The sequence below is a fragment of the Malurus melanocephalus genome, unplaced genomic scaffold (assembly GCF_030028575.1).
Source record: "Malurus melanocephalus ecotype Western Australia unplaced genomic scaffold, MMel_1.1 scaffold_197, whole genome shotgun sequence".
In the NCBI taxonomy this organism is placed as follows: Eukaryota; Metazoa; Chordata; class Aves; order Passeriformes; family Maluridae; genus Malurus; species Malurus melanocephalus.
In genome coordinates, this window is record NW_026623429.1 from 648,736 (window position 1) to 671,292 (window position 22,557).

At 43.4% G+C, this 22,557-nt stretch overlaps 1 protein-coding gene across 2 annotated transcripts in view; it reads left to right on the top strand.

Moving 5' to 3' along the window:
- LRP6 (LDL receptor related protein 6) overlaps window positions 1–20,466 on the top strand; it is a 99,728-nt gene extending 79,262 nt beyond the window's left edge. The window contains exons 14-23 of one of the 2 annotated variants that reach the window (XM_057373437.1): window positions 1,506–1,717; window positions 1,878–2,068; window positions 5,845–6,054; window positions 7,658–7,783; window positions 9,058–9,294; window positions 10,692–10,802; window positions 13,023–13,253; window positions 13,997–14,133; window positions 15,234–15,331; window positions 17,438–20,466. In XM_057373437.1, the coding sequence (XP_057229420.1) occupies window positions 1,506–1,717; window positions 1,878–2,068; window positions 5,845–6,054; window positions 7,658–7,783; window positions 9,058–9,294; window positions 10,692–10,802; window positions 13,023–13,253; window positions 13,997–14,133; window positions 15,234–15,331; window positions 17,438–17,723 (1,839 nt within the window). In that variant the 3' untranslated portion in view covers window positions 17,724–20,466. The remainder of the gene's footprint in view (window positions 1–1,505; window positions 1,718–1,877; window positions 2,069–5,844; window positions 6,055–7,657; window positions 7,784–9,057; window positions 9,295–10,691; window positions 10,803–13,022; window positions 13,254–13,996; window positions 14,134–15,233; window positions 15,332–17,437) is intronic. The other variant, XM_057373438.1, reaches the window with a different exon arrangement.
- Window positions 20,467–22,557: the final 2,091 nt, after the last annotated feature.

Below are 22,557 nucleotides of genomic sequence, written 5' to 3' on the forward strand. Positions count from 1 at the left end.
GCAATCTCCTGCCCGTCTTTCCTCACTGCCCTGGGTGGCTGCAGGGCTGTTCCTGTCACATGTTCTCACTCCACTCTTCTCTGACTGCAATTGCTTCTGCCCAATAACTCTTTTTCCCTGTTAAATGTGTTACCCCAGAGGTGTTTTCCCCACCCCTGCCTGACCAGTGGTGTGGCCATCCCGAATTCAGCAGCGTTGTCTCTGCTGGACATGGGGGAATCTTCCAGCAGCTTCTCAGAGAATCCACCCCTCCACCAAAACCTGGCCATACAAACCCAATATGCAGGTTTAGTGAGGTTGACTGACCTGTGACTGYTTATTCAATTTTGCATTTTAGAGTAGATTTGTTTTCTTCCTGGTTTTTTGAATATGGAAGGAGCAGAAGACTCAGATGAGCAACACAGCACCACAAGCCAGAGAGGTGCTATCATCAGTTGAATTTTAAGAGTGTGGTTTCTGGTGGTGGGTGTGGTGGTAGTAGGATCCTGCTGTATGCCCTTCAGCCTTAACTCTTAATTTAGCAATGCTTTTAATTTTGGAATATTTAAATAATACTCCAAACTAGTCAAAGTCACTGTGTTTTTGCCAGCTTCAGCAGAATAAACAAATGTAGGACTGGCAGGCATACCATTTCATGGAGGTGACAATCCAAACACAGTTAACAGAAATTTTCTGGTGAAGTTTATTTGGGGATGAGAGGGTAGAGACTGCTCACCTCAAAAGCAGGCCTTCCAAAATGTTCATGTAGGCCATATTTAGTGATTTGTTAATCCTCTTCAGATTTTTGAAAAGTTCATGCAATATGTTGACGAGATTCTTTCTAAAGGTAGTAATAAATGAAGAAGAAAAAGAAAAAGCCATGTCAACTCCAAAAGTCTAGACCAATAAAAGGCAAGACTTTGAACTAGTGTGGTGTTAGCTGGAAAGGCTCTGAAGTCARTGTTGTACACTGGCTGATGTCCTTTCCATCTTTGGCAAAGCTGCCTTCCCATTTATTACCCACCCTCCTGTCCCCCATGGCAGCAGTGCTGGAGAGGAATGAGGCAGGGATTTCAGGTGCTGGCTGGCCTCACTTTGCCTGCTCAGCTCAGATAAATTTGGGGATTTGTGGTGGAGCATTTCACTGTTGTAGACTGTGAAATGTGCTGGGTTTGGGTCTATCCAAACTGAACTCTCAAGTTGTCAAAAAAAGTAGAGGAAATGCAGAAGCTGACCCTGGACCTTCAACACAGAGATAATTTGGACTTCCTGGTCCAATTTGCAAAGTTTTACRAGTTGCAGTCAGCTTGTGTGATTGCCATGACAGCAGACTCAGGACTGAGTGTCTCTATCTTATCAAAGTTATTGGTGGGGCAACAGGACCTGGGTCTCTCCTTGCTCTATTGGAATATTTTGGCTGTCTCCTCTTCTGAGCAGTAGTTCAACATGGGGCATCCATAGCAAATAAATGACTGACAGCAGGTTAAGCTGAAATGTTCTCCTGTGTGCTGTTTGTCCCTCTGCAGAGCCTGACTGTTGTGACAAGCCCAGTTCCCAATCAGAACCTGGATATGCAGCCCTACGACCTGAGCATCGACATCTACAGCCGCTACATCTACTGGACCTGCGAGGCCACCAACGTCATCAACGTGACACGTCTGGATGGCAGAGCCATGGGAGTGGTGCTCAAGGGTGACCAGGACAGGCCCAGAGCCATTGTGGTCAATCCAGAGAAAGGGTATGTAGGCCCTTTCTTTGGAGAATTAAGTTGTTTTCTTGCTACAGTTTGTCAGAATGAAAAACAACTTTGACATTTGTTAAGATGTCTTGGATTTATAGCAAAAATGTGGAAAGATCAAATAAACATTTTTTTTTTCCTCTAATCATTCCTGTTCCAGATACATGTATTTCACCAACCTCCAGGAAAGGTCTCCTAAAATTGAGAGAGCAGCACTGGATGGAACAGAACGAGAAGTCCTTTTTTTCAGTGGTTTGAGCAAACCCATCGCTTTAGCTATCGACAGCCAGCTGGGCAAATTGTTCTGGGCTGACTCAGATCTGCGCAGGATTGAGAGCAGTGACCTTTCAGGTAGAGTAGCACCTGAATTCAGTGATTCATTGCTGTGCTGTGGGTGTGGGGGAATGCAGGGAAAGGTGTCATCTTTTCCTTCCTACTATAAACAGTCTGTACTGTGATTCTAATCGCTCCCTGAATTCCCAGCCAGGGAATGTRTGTGATTCATGCAGTGTGTCTTTACAGTTTCATGCCTCTGTGATTTGCATTATTAATTGCTCCACATGCTATTTACTGCAGTTTCTCACTGCAAAACCTTTGTGTGGTTTCCCTAAGTTAGTTCACAAATAGATTGCAGCAGTTTTGGAAAGGGGAGAGTAAGGATTGTTTTTAAAGCATTGCTTTTGGTGTAGTGATCTGTCAATCAGAAAATTCCCTGTTAGTGGAAAAATGTGTCCTGCAGAGTTAAAGCAGCAGGTGTCCAGGTTACTCGTGTACCTGTCATTTGGGGTGAAAAGATGTGAGGATAAAGCAGGTTAACATCTCTCTGTTCTCAAAAGATTAAAAATTCCTTCTTCCAGCCATGGAATTCTCTTTGCCTGGTCCCTCAGGTTGGTTGTGCTGCTTGTCTGACCTCCTCTATGAGTTGATTCAGCCCCCTTGACAATAACCTAGTATACAGAAAAATACAAATAGAGAATGGTGTTCTGTGGGCTTGGAAAGCTGAATTGGTTCAGGAAAGAGTCCAGCAAGCAACCAGAAATGGAGCAAGAGAAGAGGGAAAACCATATGGTCCAGATTTCTCATATGAGAAAGACAAATGCCTTTCATTTACTAGGCTGATCCTGCAAGCTCAGGACCAGCTCAGCTGCCCCATGGAGCATCAGTGCTGATTTGGGATACAGACTGGGCTGGAAGTGAGAGCTGAAAACTTCACAAGAGTTATGACAGTTTGTAGAAATGTTTGTAGAAATGTCTTTCACAGATGACATGGTACCTTCATTCAAAGGAGCCCCAYGTAATCCTGTTGACACCACTCTGATTTTCATGTTTTTGTTAAGTTTTTAGAATAAGCTTTTGTTTTGGAAGACATTTCGTTTTTTCTAGAGGCTTGGAATTGAGGCTCAAAAAGACAGGAATTTTTTTCAATGGTGTGGCACTGAAAGATTCAAGGTCACTAATGAACTGTGATATCCTGATTGTTTACTGTTTTAAAACACCAGAYATAACCTGAATTAGTGAATTATTAAAAAGAAAAAAAATTGCTCAGTACATTCCAAGCTGTCCCAGATCCAGGGTTTGCATGAGTAGAGTAACAGGCAGGAGAATATTACACATGCTTTATTTCACTTGTCTGTTATCTGCCTGAAATTAGGACACCAAAAAGGAGATGGGACTAAATTCTAACTCAGTCTAGGTTCAATGATTCTGCTTTTTTTGTTTTGTTTTGTTTTTTTTTTAAAGATGTGGCTGTTGGTTCATCAGTGCTGTAGCAAAATCTCACCATATTTCAAAGAACACGAAGAAAAACTTTTCCTAAATCTCTCTTGTTTTTTGGCATTTGCACCACAAATGGATTKCTGACTGCTGAGATGCATTCTGGTGCTTAGGAATGCTGATTAATAAGCTCCTTTGACCAGCAGAGTAATTTTTCTGCATGTTAGCTTCTTAAAAATATTCAGTCTYTTGCTCTGTGAGTTCTGCAGATGCCAGTACCCATAAAGGCAAGGACAGCTAGAATGCCTTTTATGTGATGTAGTCCTTCTTTTCCTCCCTGTCCTTCAGGCATGCAGTTAGGACTTGATTATTCTGCCCAAATGGGAGATCCTATTGAAGTTAACCAGATTCTTCATATGATGAAGGGGTTGTTTATGAAAAGATGACTGGAATTAGCTCCCTGCCATGGAAACTATTTGGAAATTAGTTCTTCTATTCCAGAATAATTAGTGTGATTTGGAAATGTCTAATGATTCTGGAATTATTTGGAAATAGAACGAGCTGTGGGTGTGTCCYGATTCATGTATTTATTTGGTTGGTTTTAAGTCTTTTTGTAGAAGGTATTGCTGGAAAGGGGATGGCAATGGCAGGAGACAAAGCTGCTGTTAATGGTGTCTCTGTTTCATCTGACATTCCCAATAAAGGAGAGCAGCACCCTGATGAGTCAGCTTCAGCTTTCATTGTTGCTTTGTGGAAGAAGGGATTTCAGTGTCTCCCTTCAGTCAGAACTGCTCAGTTACACTTGGTCACAAATATTAAAAGAAAAGATTAAGACATTAAGGGAGTGAAAATATTGAGCTTCAGAGCTTTAGGAACATTGTGCAAAACACTGTGCTGATTGATGTGGGCATGGCAGAGCAGGGCATGTCCAGACTCCMTTTGGGTAGGTCAGGGTCTTAGGTTTTGTATTCCTTCCTGTTATCTTTGCATTCTGCCCAATTCCCAGCTTAACCTTTCTTCTCAAGGTGCAGGTTTCTGTTTCTTACCTTCTCCCTACACAATTAGTCATGTTCTTGAGGTTTAATGGATGGTTGGAGTTATTTCAATTGACTTACATCACTCAGTCTGTTCATTTCTACATCAGTCTGGGTATAACCTTCAGAATTCATCAACGTCTTTCCTTAATCAGATCATTGCTGGTCTTGCTGCAAAGTKGTGGTGAGAGCCCAGCCTAGCTGATTTCAATTTCCATGTTTTGCTTCAGGTTTTAAGGCTTGGTAAATGTTTGGAAGGTTACTCAACTTCTGAGCTACGTATTTCGTCGCTGAATTTGTTTCTAAGTCATCATCATTGACATACTGTTGATTAAATTCTCAACAAGCAAAAAAACCCTTCTTGCTACTAAACAAAGCAGAGAGGGATGGAACTTATTCAAAGTATAAAGTCATGAAATGCAGGTGTCTTTTGTCCTGTTGGGTTATCTTGTGTGGTTCTGGTAGAGATGTAGATTTTCTCCTCTGGTGTTCAGTTATTCCAGTATATTTTTACAGAACAAAATATAAAAACTTACTGAAAATCATTCTGTGGATGAACGTTTTTCTCCTGTGAGTTACAAAGTCTTCACAGTCTTCAGCCAGAYTTTAAAACAACCTTTAAAACAACTGTTGGCTGTGTTCTGTTCATGTGGAGTGTTAACAATGAAATGTGACTGTCTCTCCTGACTGTACTGAATGCCAGAAAATCCAGCATAAAAAGCAGCAACCAATCTTCAGAGGTGTAAGGCCTCTTGTCTACTCCTGGTGATTGCAAAAGGAACTCCAGACAGTCAGTCTTTGCTAGGAAGAAAGGAGTATTCCCAATTTAGCACTAATTGCTTAGTCAGGGTAACACAGCAGAAAGAAAAGAACATGAGGAAGTTGGAAGGCAAGTGTTAATCTCATAATTCATGTGAGAAGCACTAATTACCCTGTTTTCGCTTGGATTTTATCTTGTATGGGTTAGCTCAAGCCAATAATCCATCTTCTTATTCCCTGTTGAATGGCAAGACAAAACAATTAATCTTCCCAAAAAGGGAAAKAAGAATGAAAAGAACTACCAATTTCTGTCATATTGATAAGAGACAGGAAAGGCTCTGAGAGATGAGCCACCACCCCCAACTCCAGGTGCTTCTGATGTACACTAGATGTTTTTTGAGTACAAAACTCTCTTTTGGTGAAAGCAGAAAAAAATTTGATCATCTGTCTGCAAAATGGATTAGTCTTGTATCAGAGGATCCAGGACTGCTTGGTTTTTATACTGGGCTTACCCAGTAGTTTAAAAGCAGTGAAAAATAATGGTGTGAATAGTGTAGAAGATGATTCTGACAGCATTTCAGTTTTTTCTAGCTGAACCAAAGCAGTGTCTCCCTCCTGCAGGTGCTAACCGGATCGTTTTGGAGGACTCCAATATCCTGCAGCCTGTGGGGCTGACAGTGTTTGAGAATTGGCTGTACTGGATCGACAGGCAGCAGCAGATGATTGAGAAGATCGACATGACCGGGAGGGAGGGACGCACAAAGGTCCAGGCTCGCATTGCYCAGCTCAGTGACATCCACGCTGTGAAGGAGCTCAACCTGCAGGAATACCGTGAGTGCAGGGCCTGGGACACTGCAGCCTGTTGTGCTTTGCTGCTGATCAGCATCAGTGCAGAGGGAAGGGTTCAGAGGTTGTATCAGTGCTGTTCAGGTTGTTTCCTTCAGGCAGTTGGCAATGGAAATCTGTCAGAGCCCCAGTATCATGTTGTGTTGCTGCTGCTGCCAGCARTGGTAGTCCYGTGCAGGCACCTGGCATTTGGGTGACTCTGGGCACAGTGGGAACCTCGTGTTATCCCTAGCAGAGGCTTTCTGGATCATGCTGGGGAATAGCTATGAGTGATGCCTGATCAGGGTTACCTGAAACAGAGGCTAGATGAAATTAAAAGAATGAAAAGCAGTTTATTGCAGGGCCTTCAGGTGTATCCAGGGCAGTCCAGCCCACCCAGGGGCTGCACCCACAATGGACAGTGGCTTGTGGGTTTTTCATGCTGTATCAGTTTTGTCCATTTGCACATTGGGGTTTAATCCTCCAGTTACAGCTTCAGGGGATKAAATCATTTACTCCAAATTGCCTCCCCCCAATTCTCTGTTGTTTCCATCTCTTGGGGCTTGGCACAGTGAGATATCTTTGAGTTTGTTTTGTCTAAAATCAGAGCACAGTAGCTTGGACCTGTATATGCAGTCTAGAGTTAGCCACTGAAGAATGACAGGGTTACAGATACATGAGAAATAGAGAARCTGAAATYCTAAGGCATCATCAGGTGTTCACTGTTTAGGCAAGCTCAGCTCTCAGTCAGTCCCTGGCTGGAAATGTTTCAGTGGACTGCCAGCCTTGAAGGCAGGTGAACACCTTTTGGTGGTGATATTCTGTATAGAAAGAGAATGTTGCATTGCACAAAGGAAGTGTGTATTAAACAGCAATTTCTTTTGATGATGGCTGCACTTTTAAAAGTTTTCTGCTCACTAGGCCTTTCCCCACACACACATGCTTGAAGTGATGGGAGGTGGATGGTTTAAGCAGTGGAGTTGCTGTCATCCTGGAGGAAATAGGCCTGGTTAGTAGGCTGTGGTGCATGCCTTGGAGAAATATGTAGAAAAATGTCTGGGGATGTTTAATTAAATCATCAGTGCAGACTACTACTAGTTTGGTGTGCTATTAATCTCAGTAAATCTGTCAGGAGTTCCAAGAGAAATAYGTTGTCCTTATTAAACATTAAAATGAAGAGACATATTTATCTAGAGCATGTTAATTTGAGTTTCGGAGACAGCATGGAAGCTTCAGAATTCATAAGTTAGAGAAGTTTGCTTTTTTAATGGTCTTTGGTAGAGAAGATGGAGTATGGAATCCAAGACATCTTTTCATGTTACTGATTTGCTGCARAGAACTAATTCTGCCTCACACAAGATGCACAATGGTTTGAGTACTATTTTAGTACAAATTCTTGCAGTAGTTTCAGATCACGGAGAGCTAACAATGTGTGTTATAATTATATGTGCATAAAGAAAGAAATACGCACAACAAAATACAATTTTGACAGAGATTTTTCTGTAATCCTCTCTCCAGGGGGTAGGGGGTAATCAAGAAATGACTGAAAGGTCATAAAATATGTTGAGATTCTTACCAGTCCCTSTCTTTCTTGTTTTTGAAATCCTAGGACAGCATCCTTGCTCTCAAGATAACGGYGGCTGCTCTCACATCTGCATTGTGAAGGGGGATGGCACCACGCGCTGCTCGTGCCCCGTGCACCTGGTGCTGCTGCAGGATGAGCTGTCCTGTGGAGGTGAGTCCTGCCCAAGTTCTGTGGCTCTGCTCTCAGCTTCGGCCTCGGGGAAAGTCTCCATCCTCAGGGGTGTGGCAGTGCTGCAGGTGCTSTTACCTGTACACACTCCAGCCAAATCTGCAGGTATTCAGGAGTAAGAGAAGAGAAAAAATTTACTGGCTGACTTGAATAAGGATTTTTGTTCACTGTTTCTACTTAAGACTACTGAATTATGTCACCTTATTCTCTAATTGTGTGGTTTTTATTACTTTTTGCTGTCACTCCCTGCRTTCTCCCTTTTCAGGCAGTGGTAGATTCTCACATTCTGGCACACTGCACTGTCTGTGCCATTTTATTCTTCTCTGTTGTCCTCCCCAAGCTCACCCTGTGCGTGTCTTTCTGAACAGCACTCCCAGAAGGGCAAGTTGCCTCTTTCTGTGGCAACAGGGCCACTGTAGCCCACGCCCTGGTGTCCCCAGGGGTGGGGTGGAATTGGGGCAGAGGACAGGCACTTTGGTGCTTGGATCCCTTTGTGCCACCGGACTGAATGGATTTATTACACAATCATCTCGCCATGGAGGCGACGTGTGGTCTCACAATGGAACGAGAGCTAACATAATCCAGATCTTTTCTTAGAGCAAGCTTGATAGCAGGCCAAAAAACAGGGGGAGGAAAGGGGGATTAAAAAAAGGGGGAAACATCCACACTTACTTACTTACTGCCTGAGATTAACAGTTAATGTAGTAAATGTTAAATAACAGCTAACAGATGTGTTGAGGTAGTGGAGCTTGACTAGATGGAGCAGTTTTTTGTTTTAAAAGAACTTAGACTGAGCAGAGCTGTCAAGGGCACATWACTAGACACTGAGTCACAGTGCATCCATCTGCAGTACATTATATCCTTTTAACATCTTCTGCACAATGACTGTCAAACACTAAAAGGAGAGGAAGCCATTGGCTGTGTATACAGGAAAAAGGGAGTAGAGGAGTGTGATGACTTTGACTTGACTTACYAAGAGAAGAGTGTGAGAGTCTGGAGTGGGAAGAAAATAGCCGTGGCTTGAGTGTGTGAATTTCTCTCCTTCTTTATGTGTCAAGCCCCTGTTGACGTGAGCATGCATTGGTCACACGGGGCTGGAGGTGTGACAGTGGCTGTGGACACAGTGGGTGTGGATGTGGCATATTCTTCATCTGCTTTGATCCAGGAAAGCAGCTGAGCTCTTGTCCTTGCCTGTTCCGATGTGCCATTAGTTCACCTGGATTTTTAACTTCTGTTTGTCTGCTTGATTTCCAAAGAGCCACCAACATGCTCCCCTCAGCAGTTCACCTGTTTCACAGGTGAGATTGACTGCATCCCCGTGGCGTGGCGCTGCGACGGCTTCACCGAGTGCGAGGATCACAGCGAYGAGAAGAACTGCCCGGTGTGTTCTGACAGCCAATTCCAGTGTGAGAGTGGGCAGTGCATCGACAGCGCCCTGCGCTGCAACGGCGAGGCAAACTGTCAGGACAACTCTGATGAGAAAAACTGYGAAGGTACGGGGGATACTGCACTGTGGGATGGAAATATCTGTCACAGGGACACTGGGAAATACCAGCGTCAGCCCTCAGTAGGATTTGAAAACATCAGGGTTCTGCTGGYTTTTAAACTCGTATGTTAAGTGGCAACTCTGTACTTTTGTTTCTCTACCTATGAAGTGGAAATTAAGAGTGATCTCCATCACAGTGGTTTAAATKCTGTTTGTGAAAAGTGCTATCAAAAGTGGTATGATTTTAAGYTCTAAAAATCTTCTATCTACAAAGTGGTCTGCAAATCTGAACTACAAAGTGGAGCAAATCCTTATCATAGCTTTTTGTGTACCTTGTACCGAGTAAAGGTTTTGCAGTTTTTTGTTTTACGATACCTGAGTAAGGTTCTGAGTAAGTGGGAGTGAGAGACAGATGGGATTTCTGGAGATCTCTTCTTCTCATAGAGCACAGCAAAAGAGGGTATTTAAGGCATCATTTCAGAGGGGAGCACAATGAGAATGAAGGTCATTTTGGAAAGGACAGGTTTTGCTGGTGGAACCTGAACTGCCCCACCAGTACACAACATGAAATGTGAGCAAACTCATCCTTTCCCCTCTGCACAGTAGTTAAGATTTGTAGGGACGCCTTATAAGCCTGAAAGGATGCTTCTTCTTTATATCCTTTCAGTGCATTTTCCTTCTTTGTGGAGACTGTTGTGTCTTGAAATCAAGGCTAAGTTTCTTTCCAAAAGATGCGCTCTGGCTCAAACAAAAGCATAGGGCTGGAATTCCTGTGTGCTAAAAGGTGTTGTTAGCCAGCTGAGGTGCTGACATGTGAAAATGTGCTGTGCAAGTTAACTTCCCAGTTTCATCCAGTGACTGGRGATGTCAGACTAGGGGCTGTTTATCACCTTCAAAGTGGGGCTSTTGCTGAGAGTATTCAGGTTGATTACAAATCAGAAAAGCCTTTAGTTTAACTYCTTAATTCAACTGAAGACAAAAAGTATTTCTGGATTTATGAGAAACAGGAGGCAGGAATATGTGTGAACAGCAGCAGCCAGCACCTTGCCTGCAGCACTTTTTTTTTTTGAGTGTACTGGCAAAGCTTCGCTTTTATATTCTGTCCTTCATTTCAGTTTTAAAATACATTATCAAGTRAAATATTTTGTCTCGTGATCAAGGAGTTTTCTGGTTTACAGGAAGAGCACAAGGACTTTAAGAAACTACATTTATCTTTCTTAAACAATTTTATTATCATGGTTTGGCAGATTCATTTTTTGTAACTTAATTCTTTTCTCCTGTATTACAGTAAATGCTTAGGGTTGGAGATTCTTACTCCTGACTGCACTTTGGTGTTTTTATTTCTTACTGCTTTCCACGAGGTGAAGTTGCTGGTGCTGACTGTTGCTGTGGGGTTCTTTGCAGTGCTGTGTCTGACGGATCAGTTCCGCTGTGCCAGTGGGCAGTGCATTGGGAAAAGCAAGAAGTGTGATCACAACCTGGACTGCAGCGACAGCTCCGACGAGCAGGGATGCTGTAAGTGTTCTGCCTCACACTAGAGACAGAAAAATGTGGGTTACAGCATCCCACATTTGTTTCTCACCTACCCTACAAGTCACATTTTATTCTGCCAAGCAGACTGAATTACTCRTTCCCASAATTAATGCTTCTGTCATGCAATTAATGTGATGGAAAAGGAGTAAAAAGTAATTAGTATTCTGAACAAGTAGTTTCTGAGGCAGAGAATGCCAGTTGTTTTTCTTCCTACCTTTTTAAAATTTTAAAAGRAATAAAAGGTTTGTTTTACTATCATGTTAGTATGCCGAGTTGGTGCAGTGTTGGAAAAAAATCTGTTGGCATGAGGCTTTCATGTATAACTTCTCGGCTTCATGGTTTTGTAATTCAGAGAATTAATAGAGGTGCTCTTAGAATCAGAGGAGCACTCTGTTTACTCTATAAACCTTCTAAAATTTCTTTTTTTATCTTGAAAAGATATAATTCTGAGCTTGATTCCTGATTTGTAACATGTGATATCCCCTACCTTGAAATCTCCAGGGCTCTACAAGAAAACCACTGCCTTTAAAATTCCAGCTTAAAAGTTCATTTTCACTGCCGGTGCTTTGAAAGAAATTGTAAATAGGGACATCTTGTCTTGTGTTAGAGATCCAGATATCACAGCTGGCACACACATAACTTGAAAATGCAAAGCCAGAGTTGGACCCTTGATCTTAAGAAGAAGAAACAGGAGATATTCTGTCACRCTACCAAGTTACTAGTGACATTATCACAGGCTTGTGTAGTTGTCTTTATTAGAGTTTGTGTGTTCTCCAGTTTTGTAACAGAGGATGGAAAATTGGCCCACCCAGAATAAGATGGCAGTTGTCACCATCCCTCTTTCTCTATGATCAGAAGTCTGTTTACTTATCTCTGTAGACTGTGACAAGCTGGTTCAAGTGTGGGTTTGGTGTTCAGGGAGAAGAAAATCTGTTGAGGAAAAAACTTTCAGTAATGCATAAGATGTAAAACACTGACTAGAACAGGAAAATACTTTAAAGTCTGCCTTTCTTGTCAAATTCATGAGCACAGGCAGGGGGTTGTCAGTTAATCCCAGAAATGCCATTGCTTGGAATTGGTATTGTAGGGAAAGGCACTCATTTTGACTGTAGAGTAATTGTGTTGGGTACAGATTGCTCAGAAGGTGGCACCTCTCAGGCTGATGCTCAGCTGTGCTGTAACCATAAGGATGGGTCAGATGTGGAGCAGTTCAGGGAGTTTATTAAACAGCAGCAAAYCCAGAATTCATCACTGCTCAGCAGTCGAGGTGATGTGCCATAAGGGATTGCTGGGAAAAGGGAGTGCCAGTCTGCTGCACTGAGGGATAACAGAAGTGTTTAACAGACACAAAAAACAATTGTTGTCCTCTTTGGTGACAGGAAAAGCACCAGTGCTGTCCCCTGCACAGTTTATTTGGAGCTGTGGCTGCAGCTCTTGTTCATGGAGTTCAGAGGAGAGCTCTGCCTGTCAGCCTGCAGCAAGAGCTGCTTCATCACTCCCCTGCACGTGCATGCACAGCTCATTTCCCGTGTTTGTGATCCACAAAACCCCATGGCCTGTTGGGAGGTCAACTTGGGGGCTGCAGGTGGCCCTTTGAACAGTCCTAGTGATGCCTTAGGATTTTTAGTTTCTATATTTTCATGCATCTGTATTCATGTACTTCTCCAGTACAGCACTAAAAGCTACGGCTCTCCCATGTTTAGACAAAACAATCCCTCTCTGAGCCTGAATCCAAGGACACCTCAGAGCCCCAAAATATGGAAACAACAGAGAATTGAGGGGGAGCAAGTTTGGGGTGGTTGACATCATCACCTGAAAAGATCATTGGAGAATTAAGACCCAATATGTTAATAAGGCAGAACTTGTAAAAGGTAAAGATCTCGTGACCTGGGGTCCATTTTTGGGTGTAGTCTCAGGAGGAAGAGGCTTTGTCTGCCCCAATGTACCAGTAGGCCTGTTAGGCCTGGATTAAAGTTGTCTATTCTCATTCTCTTAAGTTTGTCTGGCCTCTCTTTCAGATCAGCCTGATTGATAAGGCATCACTAGGGCCTGTTTGTTCCTCCCATCTATTTGAAACTTGCAGGAGAGGAGGAAAGTGGAAAGACGCAAGGGGTGTTGGTGTAAACGTGCACGGTGTGATCACGGTGTGATCACGGTGTGATTATGGTGTGATTACGGTGTGATTTTCCTTCTCCCTTTCAGACACCACAGAGGAGCCTGCCCCACAGCCCAGTAACACCATAGGCTCCATCATTGGTGTGATCCTCACGGTGTTCGTGGTGGGAGCCATGTAYTTCATCTGCCAGAGGGTGCTGTGCCCTCGCATGAAGGGCGATGGTGAAACCATGACCAACGATTACGTGGTGCACGGGCCAGCCTCGGTGCCTCTGGGCTACGTGCCTCACCCCAGCTCTCTGTCAGGGTCCCTGCCCGGTGAGTGAAGGGGCTGAGCTTTGTCTTTGCACCCCAGAGCTGTGCCACTGTGTGCAGGAAATGTCTGCTCCAGAGGAACAGCTCTTGGAAGCTGGAAGCCAGGACTGCCAAGGCTTGTTTTTAACCTTTAGAATAATGAACTGCTGCTTTACTTCTTCACAAGCATTTAGGTACTTAGCAGAGCCTAAGCTCAAATAGATGCATGTACTGTGGGAGTTTTCTTCTTCTGTCACTAAAGAATTTTCTTTTTGGACTATTGTAGCACCAACAAAGTGTCCCAACAGCACAGGGTAAAGTTACATGGAGTTATGTTCATGGGACTTTAAACATTATGTAGTCATTCTTGGTAGGTTTGAGACTGAGTTTGTAAGCTTTTGATGCTTCTTGCCAAGTCTGTAGTGACCAGCAATAATTTTGGTCTCAGCTTGTTTCATTTAACAATGAATTTTCCAGCACCAGTCCAAGCACATGATGCTACTGCTATTTAAAAAGTAAAACTTAACCATAACAGTGCACTTCATTTATAGGCATTGCTTCTGTATATATTGATTAAATATGTGTAACTTGTGGCTTTTGGATCCAGCAGGTTCCTGTCAGAACAGAATTTGGGTTTAATACCAAGATGATTAATTTTGTGTTTACAAGTTGTGCTGATACTTCCGTTGTCCTCTAGATTATTCTCTTAAGCTTCCTTTTGTGAATTGAGGAAGAATTGAATACTGATACACTTCTTTGTTCTTCAGGCATGTCTCGAGGTAAATCTGTCATCAGCTCCCTCAGCATTATGGGAGGGAGCAGTGGCCCACCCTAYGACAGGGCCCACGTTACTGGAGCCTCTTCCAGCAGTTCTTCAAGTACCAAAGGCACTTACTTCCCTCCAGTAAGTCATTCTATTACCCACACACCTTTAATAACTTTCAGGGGACTGACAATGTCTTTCTAAAGGTTAATTGACAGATTAATGTTTTGATTTCGAATTCTAGCCTAATAAATTTGTTTGAATATGGAGTAAGGGATTTTGAAAGGGAAAGAAGAGGATTGTCTTTTTCCAAAACAGACTAGAATTTTTCTCTTAATTTAAAAAAGTTGTGAGAGAGCTCAGTGCCAGGAAAAAAAGATGTTAGATTGAATGTCAGGGGAGATGAAAAAAATCCCTCTGGCAGACAGATTTCCTTTCATTATACTCTGTCATGTGCCTCCAGAGGTAAAACTGAGCTTGATTCGGTATAGACCTTTCAAGGAATTAAAATGAAACTTTGTGCCATGTGTCTTACAAGTGACAGGTRAATAAGTAAACAAGTGTTCTTTAGCTGCAGAGCATCCCTCCCTCCCCAGTGGGGCTGTGGAACAGTTGGTGCCAGCCCTGGAAGGCTCCTGTCTCTTCACCTCTGGCATCTGTGCTGGTTGGTTTGGATATTTTAGTGGAGCTCACCAAGAGTTAAAGAGCCACGTGCTTGGTCAGGGAAGGCGGAAATCTTCAACTGTCTGTTTCCAGTTCTGAGAATCAAGTGATCAGGCTTTAAATCAGCTTTCAGTGAATCCAAATGCGCATTTGGATTTCTGCATGGTGAAGGAATGCCTGTCTCAGCCAGCAGGCTGCAAGTGCTCCAAGCAGAGCACTACTGGGGGAGTAGTGCCAGTTTGCCTGGGGCACTGGTGMCCCTGGTGACAGTCTGGTATTGAACAGCTGGCTGCAGCTGCACTTTTCAGCACTGGCTGTGTCAAAGTAGCTGCAGCAGTTAGTGTTTTTTGAGAAGAGCAGCTCATAGGAATGGCAACAAATGGCATTTCCAGGGTCTGGTAAAGAACTGGGAATAAACAGAAGAAAAATCCTGTTTGTTAGGAAGGCTGTGCATGCAGTTCTTTACTTAAAGTTCCTGTTAGACAGTACTAAAAAGAAAGATTATAAACAGTATTTTCTGGAGTTTCCTTTGTATCTTTCCTTTTTAACAGTGGCTTTTTTCCTTTCCTACTCCTTAGATTTTGAATCCACCACCATCACCAGCTACTGAACGCTCACACTATACCATGGAATTTGGTTATTCTTCAAACAGCCCATCCACTCACAGATCCTACAGGTAATTACTATTACAATAGCTTCTGTCAGGATCAAAGCAGTTAGTGTAGAAAATGCAGAATAAAGGCAGCCTCTGCTCCCTAAGAATTACAATCAAAGGCCCTGATTCTGCAAACACTAAACTGATGCTTAAACGGGCTCACGTGTATCGTGTCACTGCTGCCTGTGCACAAGTGCAGCACTGTTTGAGGTAAATCACACCCTGATGGGCAGTGATGCATCCCTCGGGTATATTCCTTAGGGGGAATGACAGCACTCACCACAAAACAGGCCAAAAGAAATGCAGCACCACTTTGAGCCCAAAAATCTTACACTGGGTGAACCCTGCCTTGGGCTTCTGTCATAAATAATCTGTTATGTAATTTTCAGAAATTATAAGCAAACASCCTGTGGAAGAAAAGTTGGCAATATAGAGGTTAATAGGTCAGAAGTAACATCAATATTGAGGTCTAGATAAAGCACAGAATTTCTAGTTTGACATATTAAGGGTTAATATCTGGAAAAGATTGCTAATCTTTTGCTTATTTTCTTGTGGCTGGTATTTATGGGCATGCATGCTTTATCTCTTGTTTGAAGGGATTGTCCTTACCTTTCCTGTAAGAATGCTGGAATTTGTTACCATTTTATAGCAAGCTACTGAAAATAGAGGAGCAGACCCCTACTAGCCCAGGGTGTGAAGGTTCCCCTCCCAAATCACCAGGAGATGTGGTCAGTGAGAAGAGAGGGCTGCATTTGTCTGAAAGATGTGCCTCCCTAACACAGAGCCTTTGGGGGCTTGGGATAATGAGGTCTCTGGGGCTGAACAGACWTCTCTTCTCCATTAGCAGAAAATATGGCCTTTGTTGTGCAGAAGGTCAGACCAGATGTTTATAATGATCCCTTGCAGCCATATGAAAAATCTTTTAAAATTAGAAGTAATTTTCTAATGAAAGAAGCCCAAATTCTGGCACCAGCATGAGTCATGCTGATCGCTGGTTAGCTGATGTGACTTTTAGCATTATAAATTATATTAGGAATGTACCATAGAATTCAATGTTTTCCAAATGCTCCCCCACCCAAAAATAAACACTGGTCTTGCTGCTTCTGATCTCCCTTCTTCCCTAATATTCTGACTTGGCTATAGAGGAGCTGCATCCCCACATGCCCCCAACCACTGACTGTGATGCTGGGAGTTGTAGCTACCCTGCACTTCCTTTTCTAATTTGTTTCCTTGAAACTATCTTGGGCTCATTTTAAAAGATATTTTGTGGTAGCAGCCTTTGAGAATTTCATCCCAGTTCCTTCTCTGAGGAATGCTTCTCCTGACTGCTGTGAATGTGCCAGGTAATTTTCAGTCTTCCTGCCTGGCCTTGGAAGTTAGCATCCAGAAATTGCAAAATGGAAACAGAATATCTTGTGCATATAATTGCAGCCCAGCTATTACACAGGCGCATCCACACCCGTGCCCTTCCTGTCCCCATTTTAGGAGCAACTTTTTCTGCCTCAGTTTAAGTCCTTAGGGAGCCTGTTGTGTGTGRCTGTTCTCAGCCACCGCTCCTTTCTGTGTCACAACAAAAGCTCTTACAGGTGCTCTTTGCATCTGTGAGCAAGCAGTGCAGGGGTCACTGGAAACACCCGGAGCCTGGGAAGCACTTAGCACACAGCAAACTGTGCTTCTCCAGGGATCCTGGAATCAGGAAATGCTGTGGGTGGGAAGGGCCTTTAGCCATGCCAGGGACACCTTCCATCACAGCAGGCTGCTCCCTGCCCTGCCCAGCCTGGCCTTGGACACTGCCCGGGATGGGGCACCCACAGCGTTATGGCTTAATTTAACCCAGATGTGACAATGGAACRCTTACACAAAACGTGGCACGCTGTCCAATTCCAACCGTTTGGAGCACAAACTGAATTTACTACGAGTAAAGCAGCACATCAGAAATTTATGTGATGAGGTAATTTAATTGGATTTATGAGTTAGATCATTAATAAGGAAGTTGGCATCCCTGTCAGCTGTCGCTGTGATGTGTCAAGGTGAGCCTTGCAGATGCTGCCCTGCTTTCTGCTCCCACCTCGGCTCGTTTCCCTTCCCGAGGGGCACAATGACCCTTTTTCCCCGTGTCCCCCGCAGTTACCGGCCCTACAGCTACMGACACTTCGCGCCGCCCACCACGCCCTGCAGCACGGACGTGTGCGACAGCGACTACGGGCCGAGCCGGCGGGCGCCCGCGGCCAAGGGCTACACCAGCGACCTCAACTACGACTCGGAGCCGGTGCCGCCGCCGCCCACGCCGCGCAGCCAGTACCTGTCGGCCGAGGAGAACTGCGAGAGCTGCCCGCCGTCGCCCTACACGGAGCGCAGCTATTCTCACCATCTGTACCCTCCGCCGCCATCGCCCTGCACCGACTCGTCCTGAGGGGCAGCCCCCCGCCCCCTGTAAATAGTCCGGGTCCCGCTGGGGACGGGGGGACGCGGCTCTCGGCCGCCGGACACTTCCACGCGGGGTGCTGCGGTACTGAAGATATTTGTACAGAAGAATTTTAAAAAAACAAAAAAAAACAAACAAAAAAAAAAGGTATTTATATATTTTCTTAAACAGCAGCTGCTGCTTGTGCCATAAGAAGAAAAAGATTTTTGTATAAAAGGACCCAGACGTTTGTACAAAAAGTTTTTATTTTTGCAAATGGAACACAAAAACATGCCTTAATCCAGTGAAGTGACTGAGCACGTAAGGAAATGGAAGGACTGGGATATGTTACTTGTCCAGCGAGGTGATATGTGGGTTTTGTTCAATACCAAAAATGTTTAAAGTAGTTAATAATAAAGAAGTCCGTCTCAGAGCAGCATACCATAGATACTTGGAAGTAGCCAAATAACCTCTATGTTAACTGCAGAGGGCCAGCAACTAAAGTTAAACTTGAAAATGCAGTCAGGACAGATATTAACCTTACACAAAGGGCTTTGTTTTCTACAGGAATACAGCAATCGTAGCAGTGAATCCAGAAAAACAATCGCACACTTTTTTAAATGAATACTCTGGTTTTCCTTAATGCATTTAACAAAYGAGAGCGTTCAGAGCTCTGTCCCTGCTTCTGGAATTTCAGTGATTTTAGTTGGGTATATTTGAAAGTTCGTTTTTCAATCCCKGTTAGGTTTTCTTGTCTCTCCTGCATCCTTTCTTCCTGCCCGTGTCACTTACATTCATGATACTCTTCTTTAAAGTACTGCTCGAACTGGGCTGCTGTAAATGCCGGGTTTTCCCCTAATTAGCCTTGTCATGCAGTGATGATCATGCTACAATGAACCTTCCTCGTTTTGCCAGCACGGTAGGACTCTGTTTTGTACCAGGTCCCTACGATTCTCAAGTCATTGACAAGGGTAATATGCATATACCTGAATGATTTTTAGTCCCTTAAAAAAAAAACTTATTTTGACCTAGTGCCCACAAAATGTCAAATATTTTTATACCACATATAATATAGACAGCATATTTATAAACTATAAATTTAACCATGGATTGTTAGTTTTACTGTAAATGAATAATATATCCTTGCAGTACTTTCAGTGTATATTGATATCACAGTATACAAATCATATATATAGATATATATATATATTATTTTTTTCCTAGTAAGGAAGCATTTAACTTTCAGTGGAGCAACTGTCCATAAGAAAAATAGATGTTTTGGTCATTGGAAGGGGTTCCCGTGCTGTATGAACTGCTCGTGTTTTCTCTGTGTTAGGTAAAGCCAGTTTTTCTCAGTATGATTTTGACATACCTCGTCTTTTGTGTGGTGTGACTTTAATACTTTAGTATTAACCGCTGTGAATGTCAAATTTTAAGATATTCTTAACCAAACCATTTTATATTCACATCTCTATTTTTGTATATTGTCATATTTAGCCCCTTCTCCCGTCAGCCTCACCGTGGTGCTTTTGACAGGGAGACTATTTAATTGAGTGAAAACATTATTTGTGTAGGTTAAGGGGCRACCTGGGATCTTGCTAACTCCCCTTGGGCTCCAGTGCAGTGCTTTGAATTTGTTTTGCTGCAGCAGAGCTCACAGTATCCCTGATCTGAGATGACACCGTGCAYTTGCACCTTCTGTTGACATCACACCCACGGAAGGCGCTCGGTGCCTTCAAACACCGGCCCTCTGAGTCTTCGCTCTCAAAACAAAGGTCCTGGGGAGCTCCTTGCTCCTCACCTTTGAGTATGGAATGGGGATAGCAACTTTTCCAGAGGCACCTTTTGGGTTTTATTGTTCTCTGTTGCTTCTTTCCCAGCCAGCTTCAATTAAAAGAGAAGTGATTTGAAAATATGGCTTGGGCTTGCCACTGATGCTGTTGACAAAATTAGTGACGAGTTATTCTTGCTAGCTGCCACTCCTCTGGAGTACTGGATCCTCATTTGGTTTCAGCTCCAAGGAAATGGTGTCATTGGGATTCTGTCTATAATAAAGGGTCTTTCCTGATGCTCCAGGATACCTGAGGAAACTTTCAAAAGCCTTGGTGATCTCCAGGCTGTTGCTGTGGATCTCTGAAGATGGCATACTATGTTTTTGGGGTTTTTTTTGCCCAGCTTCATTCTAGGTATTTAGGAATTGTGGTAGCTGTTCTTCTGGCTCTTCCTTGCTGATGGAGAAGCTTCCTTGTGCTGTCCAGCAGGATGGATGTTGAACTATAAGGGAACTCAAACCCATATATATGAAGGGGGGAGGGTGGGAGTGTCGGGGTGGGGGGTGAGGCTGGCACGCCGATGAGAATTAGAATTTCTCTGTTGTTTACATTTTTTTCATGTGCAGCATTCCGTGTGGGGTTCACATGTGGAAACTTGCACTAATGAACTCAGAAGAATATTGTATTGTTGTATCTCAGTCCAAGTGCTTGTACTGCAATGGCAATGGTCTCTTCTTGCAAAATACTTTTTTCAGTGTGCCAATTTCTGTTTGAAAAACTCCGGGATGGTTGAGCTTAAGGAGTGGTATCCTCTTTCTGGTGCAGCTGGATTTGCCTGGCTGAGGCTTCCCCTTGGAGGAGCTTCCTGCAGGTCAATTAGTGTGTTAATTAAGCATGGATTTGTTTAGAGGAAAGGCATTCTCTGCATCTGGCTCGTGCTGCCTCCTGTGCTGCTTTAYATCCACAGAAGGCCATGGGGTGGACATGATCAAATCCTGCATGGAATTCTAAGTCCTTCTGATACAGATGTTTCAGTTTGTGCATCAAATGTTTTGGGTGATCTGCCTCTGGGAGGTTYATGAGAGGGGAAGGGGACAGGCTGGGGTTTTCACTTGAAAATGCCCAGCATATAGAACRGGCAGTTCCTTGGCTGAGCAGGAAGCTCTGATTTTGCAGATACGTGTGTTTTCTCAGTAGGTCTGGAGTAAAGTTTTGAAAAGTGATGATCTGTGAAGCTCCAYTTGGGCAGATCTCCAAAATGCAAAAGCATTGGTGCAACCAGTATTCCCACCTGACACATTCTCAGTGGATAAACGCTAAACTGAGCATTGAGACTAAACATCTCCTCTCTGTTTCCCTTTGTCACTGAGCCAGTTGTGATTCATATTCTCTCCTTTCCTCAGTAAGGATCATATTTTCTCCTGCTTCTCCAGTTGTCTGAGGTGTTGGGACTGTAGATAACAYAGASATMCCATTCAGGAGATGGCTGAAATGCRTTTGTAGCATCAGCATGGAAGGGATCTCACTGATGGCAGTGAGAATTGCTCCTTGTCCTTCAAGGAAGCACAAATCTCCTTATCCCACRGCATGAGGTGCAGTAGGGCATTCACAGAGGTGCTCATTGTGAACTTTTTTCTCTGTAGGCACTGGAAAGTGTTCTTAGCTGGCTGGTGGTGGAAATARCTGGTGTCAGTGTGAAAAGAAACAGTCCATTGTAGCTGAGAAACAAAACAGGACAGGGCAGCAGCATTTGTTGGAAACTCACTTTTGCATATTTCAATGACAGCATTAATGAGAYCTAAACCTAAAGTTACACCTGGCCTGTCATGCTGCATGCATTCCATACCTTCCTAAGGAGCTCTCCTCATTTCCCCACTGCTTTTGGGTACCAAAATATTTATTGGGATGTGATAAATGCAACACACGCATGGCATTTGCATTTGAAATAAAGAATGGTTCCCCTGAATATAAATTCATGCAACCTGTGCACATACATTAAATATTTACAGTAATGCACAATATGTAAATGAGCCRTTTGATATCAAAGGAAGCATTTTGCTGTGAGTTGAAACGTTCTGCATTGTGAATTCYGGATTTCTGCCACAGCATTTCCCTCCCCACGTGCACTACAGTGGTGCACTACACGTATCTGTGACAACAGTGAAGGTGCATGTGGAAAATCCTTGTCATTCCTGTTTATTGGGCCTTGGCAGTGTTCTGGTCTCCAGCTCTGCATTGCTCYTCTATTTATTGCAGCCCATTCTCTGGAGATGGCTTCATTGGCAAGTCTTAAACACAGTTTAAGCTTTAAAGCAGTTAAATCTGTGCTAAGATGAAGAAAAGGCCACTGTCTTGAATATTATTTCCATTCCTTATTGCTTAACAAATCTCAGATTAATTGATTGTCACCATTCTGGGGGGAGCTGYGTGAACTACAGAACTCCCTAGTCACACTTGCTGTTGGATCAGGTGACTTCTTCAAAATATCTTTTAAGARGCAATCAATCACTTTCTTTTCCTGACCTTTTTTCCTTGTGCAGGTTTGTCACACAATATTGGTGACAGAATCTGCTTCTGAACTTGCATTGTGCATGTAGCAGATTACTTATTAGTTCTACAGCAGAAAAATAACTGGCTCATTGAGTGCAAAAATAWTTTGAGCATTGCTATTCAGAAATTGCTTTCTCAGCAATGAGACTGTTTAAATTCATTTTGGTGGTGGTATGGCTTGAAAATTAACCTTTAACTTAACTGGCAGGTGACAGATAAACCCTGCAAGTAAGTTAGGAATGAACTAACAGCTTGAAAAGGGCTGTCACACAGTGTCTTTCTAAAAGAAGTCAAAATTCAGTAGTGATTCAAAATGTTCTCTTTTCCATCTTTGAAAAGGGCAGGTGAGCAAGATGTCTGTGATTTTTCAGGACAGAGGTGGTCCCGGTAGAGGGCAGATGATWGGTACAAACTCTCAGGGAGCAGTTGTGTTCCCCTCTTTAGATGAACCAGGAGCTGTTCTGAAGTCCCAAACAAAAATGTCTGTGTCCTAAAGCCGTGCAGGGAAGAGCCAGGGAAAA